Source organism: Lissotriton vulgaris, chromosome 7 (assembly GCF_964263255.1).
Source record: "Lissotriton vulgaris chromosome 7, aLisVul1.2, whole genome shotgun sequence".
Taxonomy (NCBI): domain Eukaryota; kingdom Metazoa; phylum Chordata; class Amphibia; order Caudata; family Salamandridae; genus Lissotriton; species Lissotriton vulgaris.
This window is the reverse complement of record NC_141695.1, coordinates 834,467,205-834,488,148: the sequence shown is the minus strand read 5'-3', so window position 1 is coordinate 834,488,148 and position 20,944 is coordinate 834,467,205. Positions and strand designations below refer to the sequence as shown.

Below are 20,944 nucleotides of genomic sequence, written 5' to 3'. Positions count from 1 at the left end.
TACCAGGCCCTACCATTTTGCCAAGTTTGGTGTAATTCCATTCAGCCGTTCGGGCTGTAGCAGTGTCTAAAGGTCCCTATGGAAATTAACATGGGGAAAACACGTTTTGGCACCCCCCTTTCGGCCTCCGCTTGACGAATCCCCCCGAAACTTTCAGGGAAGGAGCGGAGCGGAGCTGGCCAAAATTCTGAATAATTACACGCAGATTCCTCAATCGGCGCCAAAGTTATTCCCAATAGAATGTTGAGCGCATATAGATATATAATTTGCTCAAATTCAATTTTCTCAACAACTACTGGAGGGATTTTCACAAAATGAAGAAAAGGCACTACTGCATACCTGTCCCTACCATTATGCCAAGTTTGGTGTAATTCCGTTCAGCCGTTCGGGCTGTAGTCTTGTCTAAAGGTCCCATAGAAAATGCCATTTGAAAAATTTCAAATTCAATTTTCTCAAAAACTACTGGAGGGATTTACAACAAACATACAAAAGTCACTGCTGCATACCAGTCCCTACCATTTTGCCAAATCTGGTGTAATTCCGTTCAGCCGTTCGAGCTGTAGCCTTGTCTGAATGTCCCTATGGAAATTAACATGGGGAAAACACGTTTTGGGACCCTCTTTTTTCCCGGCCCCCGCTTGACTAATCCCCCCGAAACTTTCAGGGAAGGAGCGGAGCGCAGCGAGGCAAATTTAAGGAAAATTACAGGCAGATCCCTCAATCTGCGCCAAAGTTATTCCCAATAGAATGTTAGGAATTTCCTATGGTAACTAGGTCCTAACTATATATACCTACTGGCGACCACCAGTAGGTAATATATATTAGTAAATCTATGTTTATATATACTTACATAAAAAATAGTAAATCTATGTTTATATATACTTAACTTAATGGTGTATTAAAAGTCAATATTCTTTCATGACAAAATGAAAAACTCAGTAATGTGGTAGAACGCTGCACTTGTTCTGCATTGTCTTCCTTCTCTCCCCATTACCTACCTCGCCGTAGTCTCCCCCTCCCCCCTATTGTTGCATTAAGTAGTTTTGTCTTTTCCTGGTTACCCATTGCATTCCTTCCCATTTATTGTCTAGACATTGACTCCCAGCCCATTCAATTTATATGGAGTGTTTCCACTAGCTTTCATCTACATCACCTCCCTCAGCATTGTCTCCCTTCTCTTTGTCTCCTCTTAATCCCTACAGCTGCAAAAGTGTCTAATTTATCTTACTCACATTTTTCTAGCCTGCTGTGCTGGACAATCTCTTGGGCTCCATGAAATGCGTACTGCATGGGATGGGGCTTCTGAGGATCAACCTGGCGGACCGTGAAAACAAGGTAAAGGACAGGGGGTTTAGGTAATCCCTGGGTTGGAGGCGGGGCAGCTTGGTATTAATGGGATGTTGACTATCACTCTGGAAAACAAAAGGAACAAGGTAAGATCAGACCAAGTGATGGTGGTAAGAGAGTCAAAGTAGGACGTTCTCTGTGGGTGGCACAGGTTCCATGGGAGTACGAAGGTTAGGCCTGGCCAAAATAGTGCAAGGCTTCTGCAGTAATTGGGTGCCAGCAATAAATGGAACCATGAGGTCTCATTGAAGTGCCGGTCCAGATTCTGTTGAGCATGGGGAACAGGGTAAATGATGGGAGCCAGCGGATGTGGCCAAGGAATATGCCAAGAGTGTGCAGGTTCGGGTAAAGGTTAAAAGACCAACACTAACCTCTCGAGCCCCTCTACCTTCTTCTAGAACCAGAAACACTGACACTAGTTTTCTTTTTGTTTCCGGCATGGATGGTTTGGCTCTAGTACGGTTGTAACCATGATCTCTTCTTCAGAGCGTTAAGCTGAAGCAAGCTCCTCCAGGATGCAAGGAACAGGACAGTTAGGGTACCAAAGACTTTGAGGTATAGCACAAGGCTGAGGTGGGCTATTTCTAAATATCTCAACTGTTGAATATAGTACTGTAGATGGAGTTTGACTTCTGAGACCCATATCCACCAGATTCTTAGTGCGCTCCTTACCTCTTTCGGCGCTATTCAGCTTTCCTGCTTCCCACCTACTGTGCCCCTTATAGCCCCACCCACTGCTCCCTGATCTCCTTCCCCCCTCAGTATCCACTTAAGAGCAGCCCCATCGCAGACCAGAAGTTAAGCAGGTACCTCATAGCGCCCCTAGAACTTACCTGTGCCTGGTCCTCTGACAAGGCTGTTCGTTTTAGGACAGTGTTCCAGTGCGTTAGAGGCTCCCGCCTTGCTTCTTCTGCCTCTCCTTGGTGCTTCCTATCGCTATTTCTTGCTCTCTCTCGCTCCTCGTTTCCTTAAGGTTTGTTCTGGCCATTTACTTTTTGCCATTTCACTTTTGTTTTGCATGTTCTTATTCTTAGCTTCTTTCGACTCTTTTGGCAATACTCTGTGACTGGCTTCTGTCTATTGCTAATCTATTTTGATGTATTTTTGCCATTTTATAACTCATTTTCTCACTGCCCTAGCTAATTGCCACTTTCCTGTTGATCTCGCTAGCCTTCACACTTTCGCTCATTTTCTTTCTTTCGCTTTTACTCTGTTTGATCTATTCTCAATGCTTTCTGTCTGCCACTTTGATCTTTCTCTGCATGTCTTTGCATTTCTGATTTTGCTTTAATTGATACTTTTGCTCTTTTAGCTCAGTTTTGCTCTTTTCCCCTCAAGGAACATTGTCCTGCTCTTTCTTCTATCCTGCCTCACCGCATGCTCCTTATCTCTTCCTTCACTCTCCCAGTACAACCATCTTCCAACCTGGGACACCGCCCTCTGCTCTCCTCTTCCCCCCCACAGGACCTAATTACTGGCAGCAGCAGCAGGCACACCAAAGGTGAATGTGCCAAAAGCAAGCCCTCAATACTGGCCTCTGCTTTCAACGTTGTTGCCCTGCTGCACCACACAACACCGAGGTAGCGTTATGTGTCGCCTGCAAATTTATTTGCTCTCCCACACCTACTGCTCACCTCTTCCACACTAGCAGCACCCTACTCTCACGGTTACACCAACTAGCAACCTCACCACACAACAATCCATATTCTCATGTATGCTCCTCGTCACCTGATCACTCGCTAAGCACGCCACAGCACCAAGATAACCTCCCTGTACAGCAATTTTGACCCTCAACTGAAACCGACAAATCTTGTAACGTGTCTCCCTGTCTCGTCCAAAGAAACGATTATGACCATGTTGCAGTCATCACCAAAGCAGGGCCCTATTGAACCCTTGCCCACAACACACCTTTACCAAAGGACTTCAAACCATCAGCTCAACATTCACACCTATCCTGAATCGTCCATTTCATCAGCCACCTTCCTGGAGTCATGGAAGCATGCCACAGTCCTCACCCTCCTGCTCACGAAGCCCTCTGCAAACCCATCAATGCTCCCCAACTACTGCCTGATTTCCCTGTTTTTATACCCACCCAAAGCCATAAAGAAGTTCATTACCACATGCCTCACAGATCACCTCAGCCATCACCAACCGCTCGACATACACAGTCTGGATTCTGACCCGAACACAGCACAGAAACAGCCCTAATCTCAGCCACAGATCACACCTCCACGATCCTGAACATGTGAGACACAGAGGCCCTCATTTTCCTGGACCTCAGAAGTTCTTGACCTGGTTTCACACCCCATCCTCATCCATTATTTGCATCAAATTGGAATCCATGTCCCGTTTTCTGCTGGATCTTCTCTTTTCTGATGGCAGGACTTAGTCTGCCTTCTTACTCTTCGGACAGTTGCAATCTCATATGTGGTGTACTGTAAAGACAATTACTTAGTCTGACCCTCTTCAACAAATGCATGATCCCACTGGCAAGCATCACCCGCAACATGGACATCTTTTCCTACGCCGACAACTCTCAACTTATACTCTCCCCCTCGGACAAGACTGCTAATACTTTGAATAAGTTTAATGCTTGCATGACAGAAGTTGCCAACCGAAAACCCATTGAACACACCCTTTTCACAAGCAAGCTGTACTACGGAAACACCCTTTAAGCCGAGATCAGTAAGCAACTCACCAAATGACTGCAAAACATTCAGAAATCTGCAGCCAGAATAACTCCTCTCCAATGCCACACACACATCACACATCACACCACTGGCTCCCAATACACAAAAAATCACAGTTCTGATTCCTCACTCACATTTTCAAGCACTACACAACACTGACCCAGCAAACCTCAATAACTGCATTTCCTTTCACTGAAAATCCAGACACCTCCGCTCGGCTGGGCTCCTACTTGCACACATCCCACGCATAAACAAAACCAGTTCTGGCGATGTGGCTTTCTACTATATGGCTCCTAAAGTGTGGGATAACCTGTCATTATCTGTCAGAACCTCCTTTTTGGTTCTTGAGTTCTACAAAAAGCTAAAGACCTGATTGTTTCATTAGTTATCTTTCTTCCTTAGGCGATGCTGGACTTACACCTGCTCAGTGCCAAGATACCCTCCTGGCTGAAAGTACGGTACACAAATCCTCAAAACATAACCTAACGTTCTAGGCCTCTCAAAGGCTGCAACCAAAGTGTGCAAAAATGGACACCGATTGGCCCTCACTTCCACGTCTGCCTAAGAACTTGCATATAGCCAGGTGCAGAGTCACAGTCTGCCCTCCTGCCCTAAGGTAACAGGGTTGCCTGACTATTTGGGTTGGTCCCTCGCACCTGCTCTTGCATCTCCATTTTGCGTCCCGACTCATCAGCCGCAACCCAATGGTGTATTGGAGGGTGGGTCTGTAGCTAAACTCTGGTGAACAGGAACTTCATTTTAAAGGCCTCATGTCAGAAGCAGAACATGGTTGACTGGGGGCATCATTTAAAGTGATGAGGGATGAATTACTTCTTTGAGAGCTCTTTGTGTTTGTAAATTGGATCGTCCTTTGGCTGTTGTTCACTCTGTGACACTGCTTTTCTTCATGGAGTCAGTGAAAATGTCTATTCTGAGGCCCTGCTGTTTTAAAGTTTAGTTTAGAAATAAATAAAAAATATGCCACAAAGGGAAAACGTAACAGTTTTGGTATCCTGACTCACTCTAATGAATAGGGTATGGCTGGGGTGGTCTCCTGTTGGCCATACACACACACATGCTCCCACTGATTCACACTCTGGACTTTGCAATGTTATTCCGATCAGCTTCAACTGTGGTATGGGGTCTGCAACTCCTATGAGGGCGGGTGGCAGGAGAATGAAAAAGGACTACAGGCGCTTATTGAACTAGCGGTTGTACTTAACAGTAAATTAATGCATCTGTTTGGCATTCTTCTCTGTACGGCTGAGGTGCCACGGTTTGAAGACATGAAGTCATGCATGAGGTGGGTGGCGGGGGGGTGGGGGGGGATTCTTAACTTGGGACTTTGATTTCTCGCTTCTCTGGTGCGATCCTGTTTGTTGGGTGTCTGATTGATGTGTTCCTACCTTTAATACCTCTTCCAAAGTAACATACTCATTGGCCAGAATACTTTTTGAGACCTGAATTTCTTGCACTTCATGAACTTCTTGATAGCTTGCATTTTATTTTGAAGAAATGAGGGACTCGTTTGTCTAGTGTATGTATCTGATAGAGACTTCTAGCCGCAGATTCCTTACCTTAAAATATTCCCAAAGTCCCTCTACAAAGACTGTATGTACCTGCCGTCGGGATACATTTGTGGCTTGGTGCACTGCAAAGCATGTTGACCCTTTTTCTGCACCCTTGTCCGAAGTGTGTGTTTGTGGTGTTGTTAGCCTGGTAAAGCCTTCCTCTACGCACGGACAAGTATATGTGTTGGCCATCTCTGCTTTTTTTGCAGCTGCCAGATCAACCTTCCCTGTTTTTTTTTTTTAAACAATTTTATTGGGTTTTTTCATTTTATTTGATACACTTTCATCACATGGCATCTTTCAGCAAAAATTACATTTTTAATTCCAATAGCTGTGCTTTTATGAGTGTAGATGTACGTTACTAGTTTGGTAGTGGCAATTTGTATAGTTATAAACGTTTTCTCGCCTTATGTGGAATGTTCCCCTTCCTGTCGTATGAAGTGGTTAGGAAGGGGCAGTGTTTATGGGTGGATGGCTTTTGTCTCTGGTGGCTTTGGTATGGGGTTTAATTGGTCAGTTATTGTTCATGATAACTCTGTCCCTGTGAAGGCTGTCGGGCGGGGGGGGGGGGCTTTTTCTTTTTCGCTGTGCGTAGGGTGGTCTATAAGGTTGACGATTCCGTGGGGGTCTCTGTAGAAGGAGCCTGGTTGGGTCCCCCTGAGGGCGTTAGTGGGTAGTGGCATGGTAGGGTATCTTTCGCATTTTGTCGAAAGTGTTGAAGGAGTTCTGTCCATTCTGTGGAGATGTGGTGTCGTATCTCTTCCTGTTTGATGGTATGTTACTCTGCTGTGCCCCTTTTGCTGACCGCGCCTATCCAGGCTGCTATTGGGACCCACCAAAGCATGGCAATACCCTCGCTTTACTAGCAATATATCTAGAGATGCAAATTGCGTTTGGGTTTTGAGTTGCTTCTGGCGGTGGAACACCCCCAGTGCGCAGGCCTCCCATGTATTTATGGTTGTGAGCTCCATGACCTCGTATACCGTGTTGTGCACTGTGTTCCAGTATGATGCCAGAGTGGGGCAGTTCCAGAACTTGTGTTGAAATGTTGCGTTGGGGATGTTGCAGCGCGGGCATAGGAACAATCCCTGTAGGCGTGCTGGTGTTAGGTATGCACGATGTAGAATAAAAAAAATTAATGTTTTTGAATTGTGCGTTACGAGAGAATTTCTTTGGGTAGTTTGGGACCTGTTCCTGTTCCTTATCATGTAGTGGCCGCTCAAACTCCTCCTCCCAGTTATGTCTCAGTGGATTTAGTGATATGGCCGTAAATCTCCATAGGGCTTTATATAACCAAGTAATTAAGTGGCGCCTAGGGCCCATGTGTACTGCTGTGGAGGAGGAACTTTCCTCTTGGGAGGCCACTCTCCTCTGCCAAACGAACAAATGGGAGGAGTTGGCAGTCTGCAAACAGGGTCTCCAACTTGAGGAACAAGTGGTCCGTCCAGGTCTGTAAGATTTGAGCTGTGTAGTATTCTCTTCCCCGGGTTAGACCGGCCCAGGGTAACAGGGGGGTGTAGCTACCTGCATGCGGTATGTCGCGCTGGGTCGGGTCCCTGGTAGTAAGCGGCGAATCGCCAGTGTCTGTAAAGTACCGGTTTCCAAACAGGTTTCCTCCAGGTGGAGCCTGCTGTCCACCGGCATAGCCACTGGAGTTGTGCTGCCAGAAAATAAGCCTCAAAGGATTGATCCCTCATCCCCCCTTGGTCTATCGGTAGCTGCATCTTTGTGAGGGCCACTCTGCGTCAGCCGTTGCACCATATAAGAGAGCTAAGCAGGGAGTCTAATTCCCAGAAAAGAGCTGGGAGGGATGACTGGTATGTTAGCAAAGTGGTAACTGCTATTTTACTAACCTGGGGCCAAGGGCGGAGTCTTCCAGAACCCTACTGAGGCCTTACGATGGTTGCCTCCATATAGGTCGATTGGGGTGTGATAGTCAGACACCTAGGCATCTGGTTTCTCCAGGTGAGTTTGATGTCTCCTATCTGTACCTCCCGTGGCAGGATATCTGGGTTCAAGGGGTAAATGGTGGATTTCGCCCAGTTTACTTGCAACCCGGCTGAAGCCGCTTAAGGGTGCAGGTTCATAGTCCCATCCAGCACATTTAGCAACAGGCCCTCTGCAAATATGGATATGCTGTGGGTAATGCCTGCCAGTGGGATTTCCAGGTCGCCACCTCCTGGTGTAGACGGATTGCCATGGTCTCCCTTGTTGAGGAAAAAACATTGAAAATGCAATAGACCTCGCCTTTGATTAAGTTGAAGCCATTTGCTTTGCTAATGGTATTGTATAGCAAAGCAAATGGCTTTAACTTAATGAAAGGCAAGACCTATTGCATTTTTAATGCTTGTTAACACTACCGTCCCCCGCATGGCAAGGGTGGTCGTCCACATTAATGCCCACCGCAGACATATACGTTTGTGTGTTTGGTATTGTTTGGGTGTGATTACATGCAGCCCTTATGTGTACTGCGGTTGTACCTCTGACATGCTAACATTGTGTGCGTCGACCAGGGGGTGGTGCCATGTGTGCTTGGAGTTATTTTTTCCTCGGTCTTCGGCTGAATCCAGATAAGGGCGAGTTGGAGAGAGCTTAGAATTCAGCACTACGAATCGGTGTTGCAGGGCTGAGTTTGCCTCTAGTATTAAGTTGTTTCTGTCTTTCGGGTAAAAACTTTGGATCAGGGACATGACTTCCGATTAATCATATCACAGCACTTGAGGGAAGGGAGAGGAAACTGGTCTGCTAAGACATAGGGAGTTCTGTGATGAAAAGGAGGCAGAGAGCCGGAGGATAATTTATTCCCGGAAGCGACGCTTTCAGTATGCTTCCATGAGCAGGAGATGCGGTGGCCATGAAAATGACATTTGGCCTGGTTTATAGACCAGAGTAAAACACATTCTCTTTTGGGGTATGCTGACCCTCACCGAGTCTACTTTTATAGACACATTTCCCTGCCAAACATAGTTTGTTTCTCTTATGTATCCAGACTGAATGGACGGTTTCCTAGAGTGTCCAGTCCTTGTCTCCCATGGTTGCCCCAACCATATCGAAGCTTAGGGGGGCATGGATGCGAATACAGCAAACTGCACTTTTCATATGGCACCCCTGCCTGTTAACACCGTGAGAGCGCAAACGGTTGCCCACACAGTAAACCAACACTACCGTCTCCATTACGTGCGGGCTCCGGCCATACCTTGAAAAGAGACGCCATGGGATCCTGACTAACGACCCTGGCGTTATGTGGGAGTATTTGGGGAATGGGACCCAAGATTCTCTCACTCTGAACGTTCCCAACGACCTGCTAGCAGTGGCACGTGAAGCCGCAAAAAGCACGTTCTTGCACCAAAGAACTGTGGCTCAAGACGCCGTCGTTTAAAAGAGCGGTGGACGGGGCCTTAACCGATTTGTATTTGTTGGTCTAGGTTACCTGCTAATTAGAAGCCCTGGAGCAGAGAAAGCAAGGTTTGTACGGTAAGTGTAATTTTTTCCAATTGGGCAACTGGCCGGTCTTCTCAAGTTCGTTTGGAGAATCACTTTTTAAAGAAAGGGCAGGGCGCCCAGGTGCTCATGCAATCTATCACGTTCTCTCAACTGCCTCTTTAATTTGGGGGGCATTTTACCTGCAGGACATGACACTCACTGTAATACAGAGATAAAAGTAATCCGAGGCAAGTGAAGTTCGTATTTGAAGTTTATTGCAGGAACATGCAGGTGCTCACACTGCTACGCCATCATCCTGTGCTTTCAGTCAGCCACTGGCCAACAGTGGCATTCGGAAGCCACAGAGTGAGTGAGCACTCCCGGGCCACATCTCAAATAACATGTTCACAACATGCATTGTAAGTACAGTTAAAGCATAACAATTCTCGAGTACATGCATGTCCAGTAAGTGTGGGAAAATAAAGCAGAGACTAATACAATCACAAAGCCCCATAAAGATAAGAAACCTTTCATGGCTGAAGGAAGGCAGACAAGCCCGTCCAAGTGGGCCGGCTGTAAAAGAGAAAAGTCCACGTCACTAAAAACTCTTTCCCAATGGCTGGCCACCGTTTAGCATAAACGATGATGCCGGCCAATGGGAAAGAGGGGCGGAGCTTAAAGCCCTTTACTGAAAGCCCTCTAAATCGTTAAATCTCGCCAGCGAGATTGCGCATGTGCGCAGCCCACGCCAGCCTAGACCTAAAAAGGTAGGGGGAGAGTGGGCACTCCTGTCTCGTGCCTCGTTTCACTTAGAAAGGTGCTGTGATGTAGTGGCCCAGGCGTATTCGGGATGTGAGGTTTGTGTACAGTAGCCTTGTGTATGCTAGTTGTCTGGGGCCTACTCTTGTGTGTTGAAGGGCTGAGAAAAGATATGGCCTTCTCCAGATCTAGCACACCGCGTGGCGGAAGCAACCCTGCACCTGATCCTGAACATGGAAAAGCCCGCGGATATTTTTGGGAGGTATTCCTACCCGGCGCAAACCCACACTGGTCTTGGTGTATTAGTGTTGGAATAACCTGAGCGAATCGATTTACCAGAATTTTACAGTCTGACGAATGTGTAATTGCCCGATATGAGGTCGGTAGTGTGGGGTCCCTGTCAGGTTTTAGGAATGATACCAAGAGGAATTCTCATAGCGACCCTCGGAGGTCTCCCCCTTTTACCACCCCTCTATACATTTCCTCCAACCGAGGCACCAGTTGTGCAGAGAATGTGATATACTATTCTTGGGGCAGGCCATCTAGGCCTGGGGCCTTGTTACGTGCCATTGCTTGGATCGCGTGCTTCACATCTGTCGATGTGATCAGTGTTTCTGGAGAACCTTTCAGTTGCCTGGATTTCAGGGTTGACCAAGGGGTGAGGAAATGGTCTACCTGCTCCTGGCAGTCCTGTCCGGGGCTCCCGTATATCTGAGCATAATAGTCGTGGAGGAGCTGCAGGATGCAAGCCAATGAGAGGGCTATGTCCCCTCTTGGGCTACGTAGTGCTGTAATTGACCGAATGTCCATGTCCTGTCGTACCAACCAGGCCAATAGTGCTTCCCGCCTGGTCCCCCTCGATGTGTTCTTGCTGCATATTCCTTAAAGTTATATCAACGTAGATCTGCTAACGCTTCTTGGTATGACATCTTTGCTTCATCGACTTGGGCTGGTGATGCCTTTCTAGCATCCAAGTCTTTGGTTAGGGCCGCTAACCTGCCTTCTGTCTCCTGTAAATGACGATCTAATGTCTGGCGAACCCCCGCTATATGTCTAGTACATACCCCTCAAATGACCACCTTAAACGCGTCTAATTCCAGCGTCCTGGAGGATGCAGTGTGGGCGTTTGTTGAGAAATCGCCTTGAATGCTGTCCTCTTGTTCATGGCGGAATACTGGGTCTTCTACGCAATCGTATGGTAACCTCCATGTAGGAACCGGAGGTAGAAGGGGGTTGCCATCTGAGGGACTGGAGATGCGTGTCATGGTCAGATATGGCCCTGCCTACGTAATCCGTATTTTGAGTCATGGGGATAATTGCTGAGGAGCACAGGATGTGGTTGAGGTGCACTCGTAAGTTGTGAGATATTGAAAGGAAGGAATATAGTTTCTCTTCCAGGGGATACTCATCAATAGTCATATTGGGAGGGACTGAATGGTCCCTCCCACGAGCGGGGACCCCGGAGCAATAGCCAATAAAAATTAAAAAAAAATATATATTATATATATATATATATATATATATATATATATATATATATATATATATATATATATATATATTCATTCTCCTGAAAATCAAACTGCCATATTGAATTGTAAATCTTTTACATTTGAAAAAATAAAGACAGATAAGTCATAATATACATGTGATATATATAAAGAAAACTGCCCTGAGTTTGCTTTGAAACACACAACCTTTATTTTCAAAGGTAACCAGGCAAGATCATAGAGGCAGATTAGACTAGAAAGGATGCATGGAACACAATTGGAAAATTGGCGCCGTGCCTTTAAGACCTCCAGGAATGCCCAAGCTCCCATCATGCACCACAGGTGACAGTTAGGTCAGTGCTTTTTTCCGGCTCCTTCTGTGAGGATCCTGGAGCATTGAGCTCACCAGTTAGTGATTTTTTATCACTTGTTTTCTGGTTTAAAGTGAACTTTTTTAGTTTCACTGGACAGCCCTAGTACTTAGCTTACTAATACTACTATTTTTTCTGACTTTTGGCTATTTTTTTCCTGTTAAAATGCCGGCCTTATTTAATAAGTGCCCGGCCTGTGGAAAAATTGATGGCTAAGTCAGACCCTCGCTTGGTCTGTATTGCTTGTCTACCTTCATTTCACAAGCCAGACCAGTGCTACCACTGCAGCAAATTTTCAAAAAGAACCCTTAGGGAAAGGTAGAAGATTAAGCTACACTCCATGCAGGAGAGAGGAAAAGAAACAGCAAGTGTGTTTGAACACAGCTTAGAACAGGGGTCACTCCTCCTGGACCAAAGAATTGCAACCATTGTCACGATTCACAAGGAAGGAAAACCCAAAACTGACTGCGCCTCCTATCACCCTATCTCATTGCTTAATGCAGAACCCAAAATCTTGGCCAAAGTGCTTGCAAATAGGCTGCTCAAGGTAATGAGCGACCTGGTACACCCGGATCAATCGGGGTTGATGCCCAGGAGAAACACCGGTTTGAACCTGTGTAGAGTCCACAGGGTCTTGGGGAGGGTGCCGACTATCCGTGAAGATGCTGTCATTGTTTCCCTTGATGCCACTATAGCATTTGATACAAGTGAATGGCCTTACCTTTTCGCTGTACTCACAAAGTTGGCATTTGGGCTGGGCTTCAGCAACTGGGTACTCCTACTGTACAGCTTCCCTATGGCACAAGTAGTTGTGAATAACACAAAATTGGAAACCTTTCTACTCAGCCGAGGGACCCGTCAGTGGTGTCCCCTCTCTCCCTTGTTATTCGCCTTGGTTCTCGAGCCTCTGGCGGCCTGGATTCGTCAGGACATAATGATTCGAGGTCTGTGGTGGTCGGCAGAGTGGGAAGATCGTATCTCCCTATAGGCAGACGACATCCTTCCATATCTTGCATCCCCCAAACTGTCTCTTATTGCTGTATTTGATATTTTGGCCATCTTTGGCAGAATCTCTGGGTTTCGTATAAACTTGCAGAAGTCTCTCAAATATGTCCTCTATGGATATCCCCCCCACCCCCCACCCCCGATACCTCAAAACTGACCCATTCCAATACTTTCAGAAGGATTTAAATACCTGGGTATATTCATCTCGCTTGATGGCTCACTCTGATTTGCCCGTAACCTTGTCCCCCCGTTACAAAGTCTCAAGCATGATATTACAAACTGGAAATCACTTCCACTCTCTCTGTTGGGAAAGGCTGCCCTCTTTAAAATGATGTCCCTGTCCCACCTCCTCTGTCCTCAAATTCGGCTGACCCTGTTCCGAATTCAAACTTCAAGGAATTAAAGGGGTTTCAACTGGACCTTTTGTGGGATGGGAGACCATGTATCGCTTTACCAAAACTTAGCTGGTGTGATGGGGGCATTGGCTTGCCCGACATCAAGAAATATTATAGGGGAAGTGCATCTTACAGCAATAAATCATGGCACCTATGGTCGGCCGGATTACCCGGGGTTCAACATGGACAGATGGATCCTTCCAAATGGATCCTACACCCGTCCCCTATATTCTAAACCAAACCGATAAACACTCACTGGTCCAACAAACCATACAGTCAAGATATGGCATTCAGAAACGACATCATTAGGCTGGAGCAATAGACTGGCTCTTGCCATGCCCTTGTGGGACTCCCGGAGGCTGGGTGACCTGGGCAACTCCAAAGGCTTTGACAAATGGGATCTAATTGGCATCTCCCACATCAGAGACCTCTGGGTCAAAAATGACGTGAAGACCTTTGACACCCTTCAGCGTCAGTATGAGATGGCAGAGTCGGAGTGTTTTCGTTACTTGCAGATCTGACACACACTGCAAACTGTACTGCCCTGTAACTCCCCTCCACCGGATTACTCCGCCTTAGAGGATAGATTACTTGATGGCCACCTACCTGAAAAGGCTATCTCAGACTTACAGAAAACTCATTAATAGCATGGACGATCTCCTACTGTCACTACGAGAGAAATGGGTTGGAGACGGGTTCGAATTGGACGACGAAAACCGGCAGACGGCAGTCTCCTCCCCCAAAACTGTTGCCATCCCAGCGCGTCTCCGCCTTGTGCAACTAAAAATACTACACAGAATTTACATCACAGGTCCCCAACTGGCACACATGGGTGGTTCATCAGACGGATCCTGCAGGAGTGGAGGCACCTACACGGGCAAGTTCATTCACATCATATGGCACTGTGACCCAGTTCAGGGGTATTGTCACACAATCCATGAAATAATGAGCGAAACACTGGGAATTGAAATTAAGCCAGAGGCCCCTAGATGCCTTCTCACTATCTGGGAGCCCACTGACCCAATACATACGCTACACAGTGGGTCACACTGGGCTGCATGATCGCGAAGAGGAACATCGCACAACTCTGGGGGGGTGCCACAAGCCCCTAAAGTTTCGGATTGGAAGAAAGATCTTGATTGGTGCATGTTGAGGGAAAAGACAGTATTTGCAGCCCAGGGATGTCCCTGAAAATGGTCTAAGATTTGGGCTCCATCGAATGAATATCGTGGCAATATATGTGCTCCCCCCAGCAACCCTGATAGTGAGGATCCCCCTCCCCGTGATTTCCAAACATTATCCTACTGTATCTGTACTTCTCTTGGTCTCACTGTGCTCTCTATTATTGATCTATGTGGAACTGTACCTCTATGTCAAGTATGTTTAATAAAAAGATTTATAAAAAAAAAAAAGAGAAACAGCAAGTGGGTGAGAAGAATCTGTCTCATACGCCGTTGAGGGACAGATCGACATCCAAAATACCTTTGTGCTCCGAGTTGGGGTCGAAATCGACGTCGATACGTCCTTCGCCGTCAAAACATCTGATAGGTGAGAAGACCCTTAAGACGAAATCACCACCAACGCGTAGGCCGTTCAAGTCTGGCTCGCCTACGACGTCAAGAGGCCGGGGCTCGACATCGACACATCCATGTTGAAGCCCGCCGCCGAGAGGGACCGTGGCGATGTCGAGATCACCGCCGACGTCGAGAGGTTCTATTGCATCGACGTTGAGCTGGACACCAAGGGCTTCAACGCCGGTGAGACACAGGTATTCGACGTCGAGACGCATGACGTCGACGCATCTGTCGTCGAGGTTGCCGTTGAGATCTCTAAAAACGCCCTCTGTATCTAGAAGATCACGATCTAGGTCTACGTTGAGGAGATCACATTCAGATCATGGTTCTACTCCTGCAAAGAGACCTAGGGCAACGTTGAGAGACCGCTCGATGCGGGACGCCCAGGTGGTGACATCCCCAGGACTTCAGATAGTTCAAGTCACTCCTGAGCCCTCACCAGTACGGTCTCCAGCCCCTCCAACTCATATCTCCCCGAGATGGCTAGGGGACATAAGAGAGTGGAAGATCCACAGGATTACAAGACTGCCACGTTCCTCTACAAGGTCCAGATCGCCTATTATTCAGCCAGTACACTCATCTGAAAGACCTGAGCGACATGCCACTCCACAAAGGTCCCCATCTTTAAGATGGCACTCATCACGTTCTCCTGTGAGTCAGGCAATTCAGTTCTCGACACCGCTCTCCTAGAAGACGGAGCCATAGATCTTCGTGGTCTTGAGACTCCAAGGCTGATTACTCTCTTACTCTCTTCTGAGTAGAATTTCGCCCATTGACTATATCCTGACCTTCAAGTGAGGTTCTCTGTCGAGGGACTGCAAAGCTTCAGATTGAAATGCCCGTTTCCACCACCAAGACATCAGTCATCTTTGAAACACTACACCAAAGGTCTTCCTCTAAACCATTGCTTCCCCGAGTGCCTAGCCTGCTGGAGCCTGCTCTGCAAAGATTCCTTACTCCAGCATCGGTGGAGGCTTCTCCATCTCGGATCACTAAAGTATAAGGCTCCTGAGAACGACCCTCTCTTTCTGAGGGCTGAAACTCCACCGGACTCTGTTATTATTTCAGCAGCACAGAAGAATCAGACGGGGGCAGCATCGTCTGCGGTACCCCCAGATAGAGACAGTAAGGCCATGGATTCTGTCGGCAAGAGAATGTGCACTACCTCAGCCTCATACATGAAGGTAACCAGCGCTTTGGACTTACTGGGTTCGTATGACCATTCTTTGTGGGACTCTCTTTCATGCTTCATGGAGAAGCTCCCAAAAGAAGACAAGCAAGATTTCCTTGAAATCCTGCATGAAGGTGGTTTGGTGGCTAGTCAAGTCATCAGTGCAGCGGCAGATGCCTCTGATCTCGCTGCCCATGGTTATTCACAAGAGATTTGTGCCCGTCGCTCTGCCTGGCTGAGACTGATTGGTTTGAAGCCAGAGGCGCAACATCGTATTCTCAATCTCCCCTTCAATGGCTTATCGTTCTTCGGCTCTCATGCCAATGACAAAATGTCCATGATGAAGACCGAACTGGATACGGTGAAGGCGGTTGGGCTCGAGAAGAGGAAGGACTTCAAGCGACTTTACCGCCCTTACGATCAATGACAATACCAACAGAGGATTCAAACCCCTCAGTGGTCCTCCCAGCAAAATCAAGGAAGATCACAATCCTATCAGCGTCATCCTGGTAGAGGGCGAGGAGGGAACTCAAGACAGTCCACACCTACTGCCAAGCAACAACCGAGGCAGCGAGTGCGTGCTTCCCCTAACTTCGTTACCCACTCCGGTGGTGAAGTGTCAGTTTCTACCTGAAAGAGTGGACCAAAATCACACTAGACAAGTGGGTGCTAAATATTGTGAGGAAAGGGTATTCCATCCGGTTCAAGTCCCTTCCACCTTCTATTCCTCCTCAAAAGACTGTCATCCGTCGCATAAATCTTCTGAGAGAAGAGGTGTCCGCTCTACTCCTAAAGGAGGCCATCGAGGAGGTCCCATGGCATCAACGTCAACAGGGGATCTACTCCCAATATTTTTTGGTCCCAAAGAAAGGTCGAAACAAGGAGTTCAGGCCTATACTAGATCTGAGGCTTCTCAACAAGTTCATTCTGGGAGAGAGGTTCAGAATGCTGGCGTTACATCAAATAATCCCGCACTTGCATCAAGGGGGCTGAATTAGTTCCATATATCTTCAAGATGCCTATTAACACATCCCAACCTCTCCAAAGCATCAGAAGTTTCTAAGGTTTTGCATCCAGCCAGACCACTTCCTGTTAACTGTCCTGCCCTTCGGTCAGAAGTCGGCTCCTCGAACATTCTCAAAGTGCATGGCAGTAGCAGCTGCTTTCTTGAGGAAGAAGCAAATTATTTTCTTCCCTTACCTATATGACTGGCTTCTCAAGAGTGCGTCTCCAACTCTTCTACAGCAGCACCTCTCGAACTGCATTCAACAACTACATCGGCTCGGTCTACATGTAAATTTAAAAAAATCCATCCTCAATACAACACAGAGGATATGCAATTTTGGACACAGTAAACGCAAGAGCGAATCCTTTGAAGGAGAGACTATCATCCATTCTCCACAAGTGTCAAACTCTCCTGAAGATACCTCAGCCCACAGCCAGGCAGATCCCATCTCTGCTGGGTTTGATGGCCTCGTGCATTTTTCTAGTTCCAAATGCCAGACTTCACATGAGACCTCTACAGCAGACTCTAGAGGATCAGTGGTCCCAAATCTCCAATCGCTGGGAGGACACTTTAACTCTACCTCTGTCTGTCCAGCTCTCCATCAGATGGTGGATGCGACGGACTCATCTTATCGTAGGATTCCCTTTTCAACAAGAGTTGCCCAAGCAGACTCTGGTGACGGATGCATACCTTCAGGGATTGGGCACTCATATGGGGCCACTACAGATCCAAGGAATGTGGTCAGAGAAAGAGCAACTATACCACATAAACATGCTGGAGCTCAGAGTGGTGCATCTGGCTCTCAATGCTTTTTTTCCTTTGATCAATTTGACTGCCCTGCTTGTTCAGACGGACAATACAACAACGATGTACTACCTGAACAAGCAGCTGGGCACCAGGTCCAGACCCCTGTCGCTGGAAGCACAGGCGATTTGAAAGTGGCTTCCGACACGAGACATGAAAATCTCTGCAATCCACTTATCAGGCGCCTTCAACGTCCAATTGGACGGCCTAAGCCGGCATTTTGCAGAAGCACACAACTGGGTGCTAAAACAAGAAGTGGCGCAAGACATCTTCCACAACTGGGGAACATCAGACATCGATCTCATTGTGGACGCAGAAAATGCAAAATGCTGCGTCTTTGCCTCCAGGTACCTGCAACCAGGATCCAAGGGGACTGCTCTGTTGATAGACTGGTCAGAAACATTACTCTACGCCTTTTCACCAATTCCCCTCATTCCCATGGTGATCAGGAAACTGTACCATTCCAAGACCGAGATGATCCTGGTGGCTCCAGAGTGGCCTTGCCAGTGGGGGTACCCGGACCTTCTTCATCTGTCCAAAGTACCACACAGGAGGTTGCCATGTCATCCGGATCTGCTGACCAGGGTGGGTGGCAAGGTGTTCCATCCCAACCTGCCGTCCCTGAGGTTAGCAGTATTATAAAACAATGGTCCAAAGACTATTACTTCCCAGTATTGCAAATAGTCAGTACTTCATGAATTAACTCTTTTAGAGTATTAGGCTACTCTTAAGAGGAAGACTGCTTTTCTCGTGGCAATCACATCTGCCCGCAGGGTAAGCGAGATACAAGCCTTATTCTCTATAGACTAGAAAAGGTGGCTGGTCAACTGGCGTTGACACAGACTTAATTGCGCACAGCCTAATATATTTGTTGATCTAACACTGTTTGTTCTTTTCACAAATCCAATTTATTCATATATCATTCACTGTTGTTGTCAACATCAATATTACAGCATTATTTGACAGTTCACATTATTCATAATGATTCACATCAGTACAGAGTTCAATATGTAGACAAAAAGCAAACAATCAATACAAAGTAGGTTAGGTTGGCATTCGCCCAATGCATTTCGGGACGTTAAGAAAGTCCCTTCGTCAGGGGCACCACTGTAAAATAAACATAATATACAGGCACATCAGTATATCGTGTAACGTTTCAACTGTACAAGAAAAATCATAGAACAAATTTACCATGCAACAAACGAAAGTAGAACCTTCACCATCATCACCCATGTGATATTTGTGTAAAGAAAAAACATCAAGATTTTTACTCACACCAAAGGACCTCTATCTCGATAGGTTGCTGATTAACTGAAGTCAGTCAACTCAAAAAAAGCCTTTTTCTATAAGCAAAAATTCAAACCACTGATTTAAAACTCAACATTATTCCCTGTTCGTCTCATAACATCAATCCGTGGCATAAAGCCACATAGTTTTATACTTATTAACTTGGTTCCACGTGTGGATTTTGAACGATTCACCATTCAGACTCCGTATCACTCTGCTACTCGAACCAATGTCAACCTGTAGCCTGTTAACAAATAAACCATCACTATTTCATAGCCTCATTTTGCCGTAAAACAATCACGACGTTGATCTTTACATACCTCGTGTAGCTTCAAAAGGTTCTTGTGATTATACTTGTGCTACGTCCACTCAACTCGCAATGGTCGTCAGAACTATTAAATAATTCAAAAAAGCTGTCACTCTGCTACTCACAAGTAATCCAAACAATTGTGCCCTAAATACTCATGATTCTCACCTTGTCGGAATCTGTCAGTATCCAAACGCCACTATTTCCGTTCTCCACTCCTCGCTTCAAACAAATATATTAGGCTGTGCGCAATTAAGTCTGTGTCAACGCCAGTTGACCAGCCACCTTTTCTAGTTTAAGACAGAGTACTGGGTATACTCTATTAGTTGCAGCACACAGATCAAAATAACTAAATCAATTTGTTTTTAAAAAAAAGAGGAAAATAGGTGTGCTCAGAACACATTTATTAGTTTCAATAATTTACCCACATCTTTTCTTGAGCACCCACAGTAAACACGTTTAAAATGTCTTTTGAATCTATAGCTTCATTGACTGATAACAGAGCTATAACAAGAGCTTACACAGCAGAACAAGCTGCAGACGTTTATGGTTTGATAAATGAAGTGAGCAATCTACAGGCACACAGTGGATCAATAGGACATCAGCTTAAACAACTAGAATTCACAGCCAGACGCGAGTTAAACCAACGATTACACGCGTCTACTTTGATTCAGTACCATAAGGTCAAACGGATCCTGAGGGGACTCAGATTATCCATTAAACCTATGTTATACCGTCTACAAAACAATACCCAATTCATGGAAAAATGGTATCAGATCCTTAATAAATGCTCACTGGATTTAATCCTCCTCATCCTAGAGGAATTAGCAAAAACAATAGATGAATTAAAAACTGAGATCTCGAGCATTAAAGCAGACCTTTCTGAGAGAATGACAGAAGATGATTTAGGAAGATTTTTGAATGATCTCAACATTAAATTGGATGAGTATGGAAAGGAGTTACAAGAAACAAAATTGAGGCAATTCAAACGAGACACCATAGACTATAAGCTGAATGAAGCATATACATGGGCGGAAGTATATGCTAAAAGACGCTTTACACGACGTCCAACTACTTCATCTGAAGAAAGTCTGGTCACAGATAAGGATGTGGATACATCAAGGGCATCCATAAAAACAACATCCACAGTGGGAAACATACCGAGTCAGGATAAAGCAACTACTTCAGGAGCACAGGTGTCTTTTTTGTTGGAAACTCCGGAAACAGACCGCCCTCCAGATCTGGATATCACAAAAAAACAAGGAGAGGAAAAAGAAAAAGAGAAGGAGAAAGTCAAGAAGGGATTACGGAGCCAGGGGAAACCCTCATAATCAATATTTCCAAGTATTCATTAACAACACAAGAGGAGATGATCTTTAACAAAGGCATTACGTTAGTTCCTACACACGCTGGTTCCCTGTTTGAGGATGAGATATCCTTTTACAAATTCATGAGAAATCTGAGACTAAGGAATTTCTTTGACAACATTGTTCAAAAGGAGGATACTCCAGAAAAGAAGGAAGAAATATTTCGACCAAAAAGTACTTTTGAGGCACCCACATCTCACAAAACATTGGACCTATTTGAGTCACTTGTCAGCAAAGATCTAAAAAAATTGAACTACAAAAAGAACAACAAACAACCTAATAATTTGAACAGAAAAGAAAAAGCATACTCGCACAACTGGGCAGAAAAACAGAGCTAACCTTCCAGAAGGCTGACAAAGGTGGTGCTCTAGTGCTGA

General features: G+C 46.1%; 1 protein-coding gene across 1 annotated transcript in view; it reads left to right on the top strand.

The window, feature by feature from the left end:
• LOC147702505 (guanine nucleotide-binding protein G(o) subunit alpha-like) overlaps positions 1-20,944 on the top strand; it is a 1,070,398-nt gene that overhangs the window by 243,792 nt on the left and 805,662 nt on the right. The window contains exon 3 of the mRNA XM_086931175.1: positions 1,243-1,335. Within this exon, the coding sequence (XP_086787301.1) occupies positions 1,243-1,335 (93 nt within the window). The remainder of the gene's footprint in view (positions 1-1,242; positions 1,336-20,944) is intronic.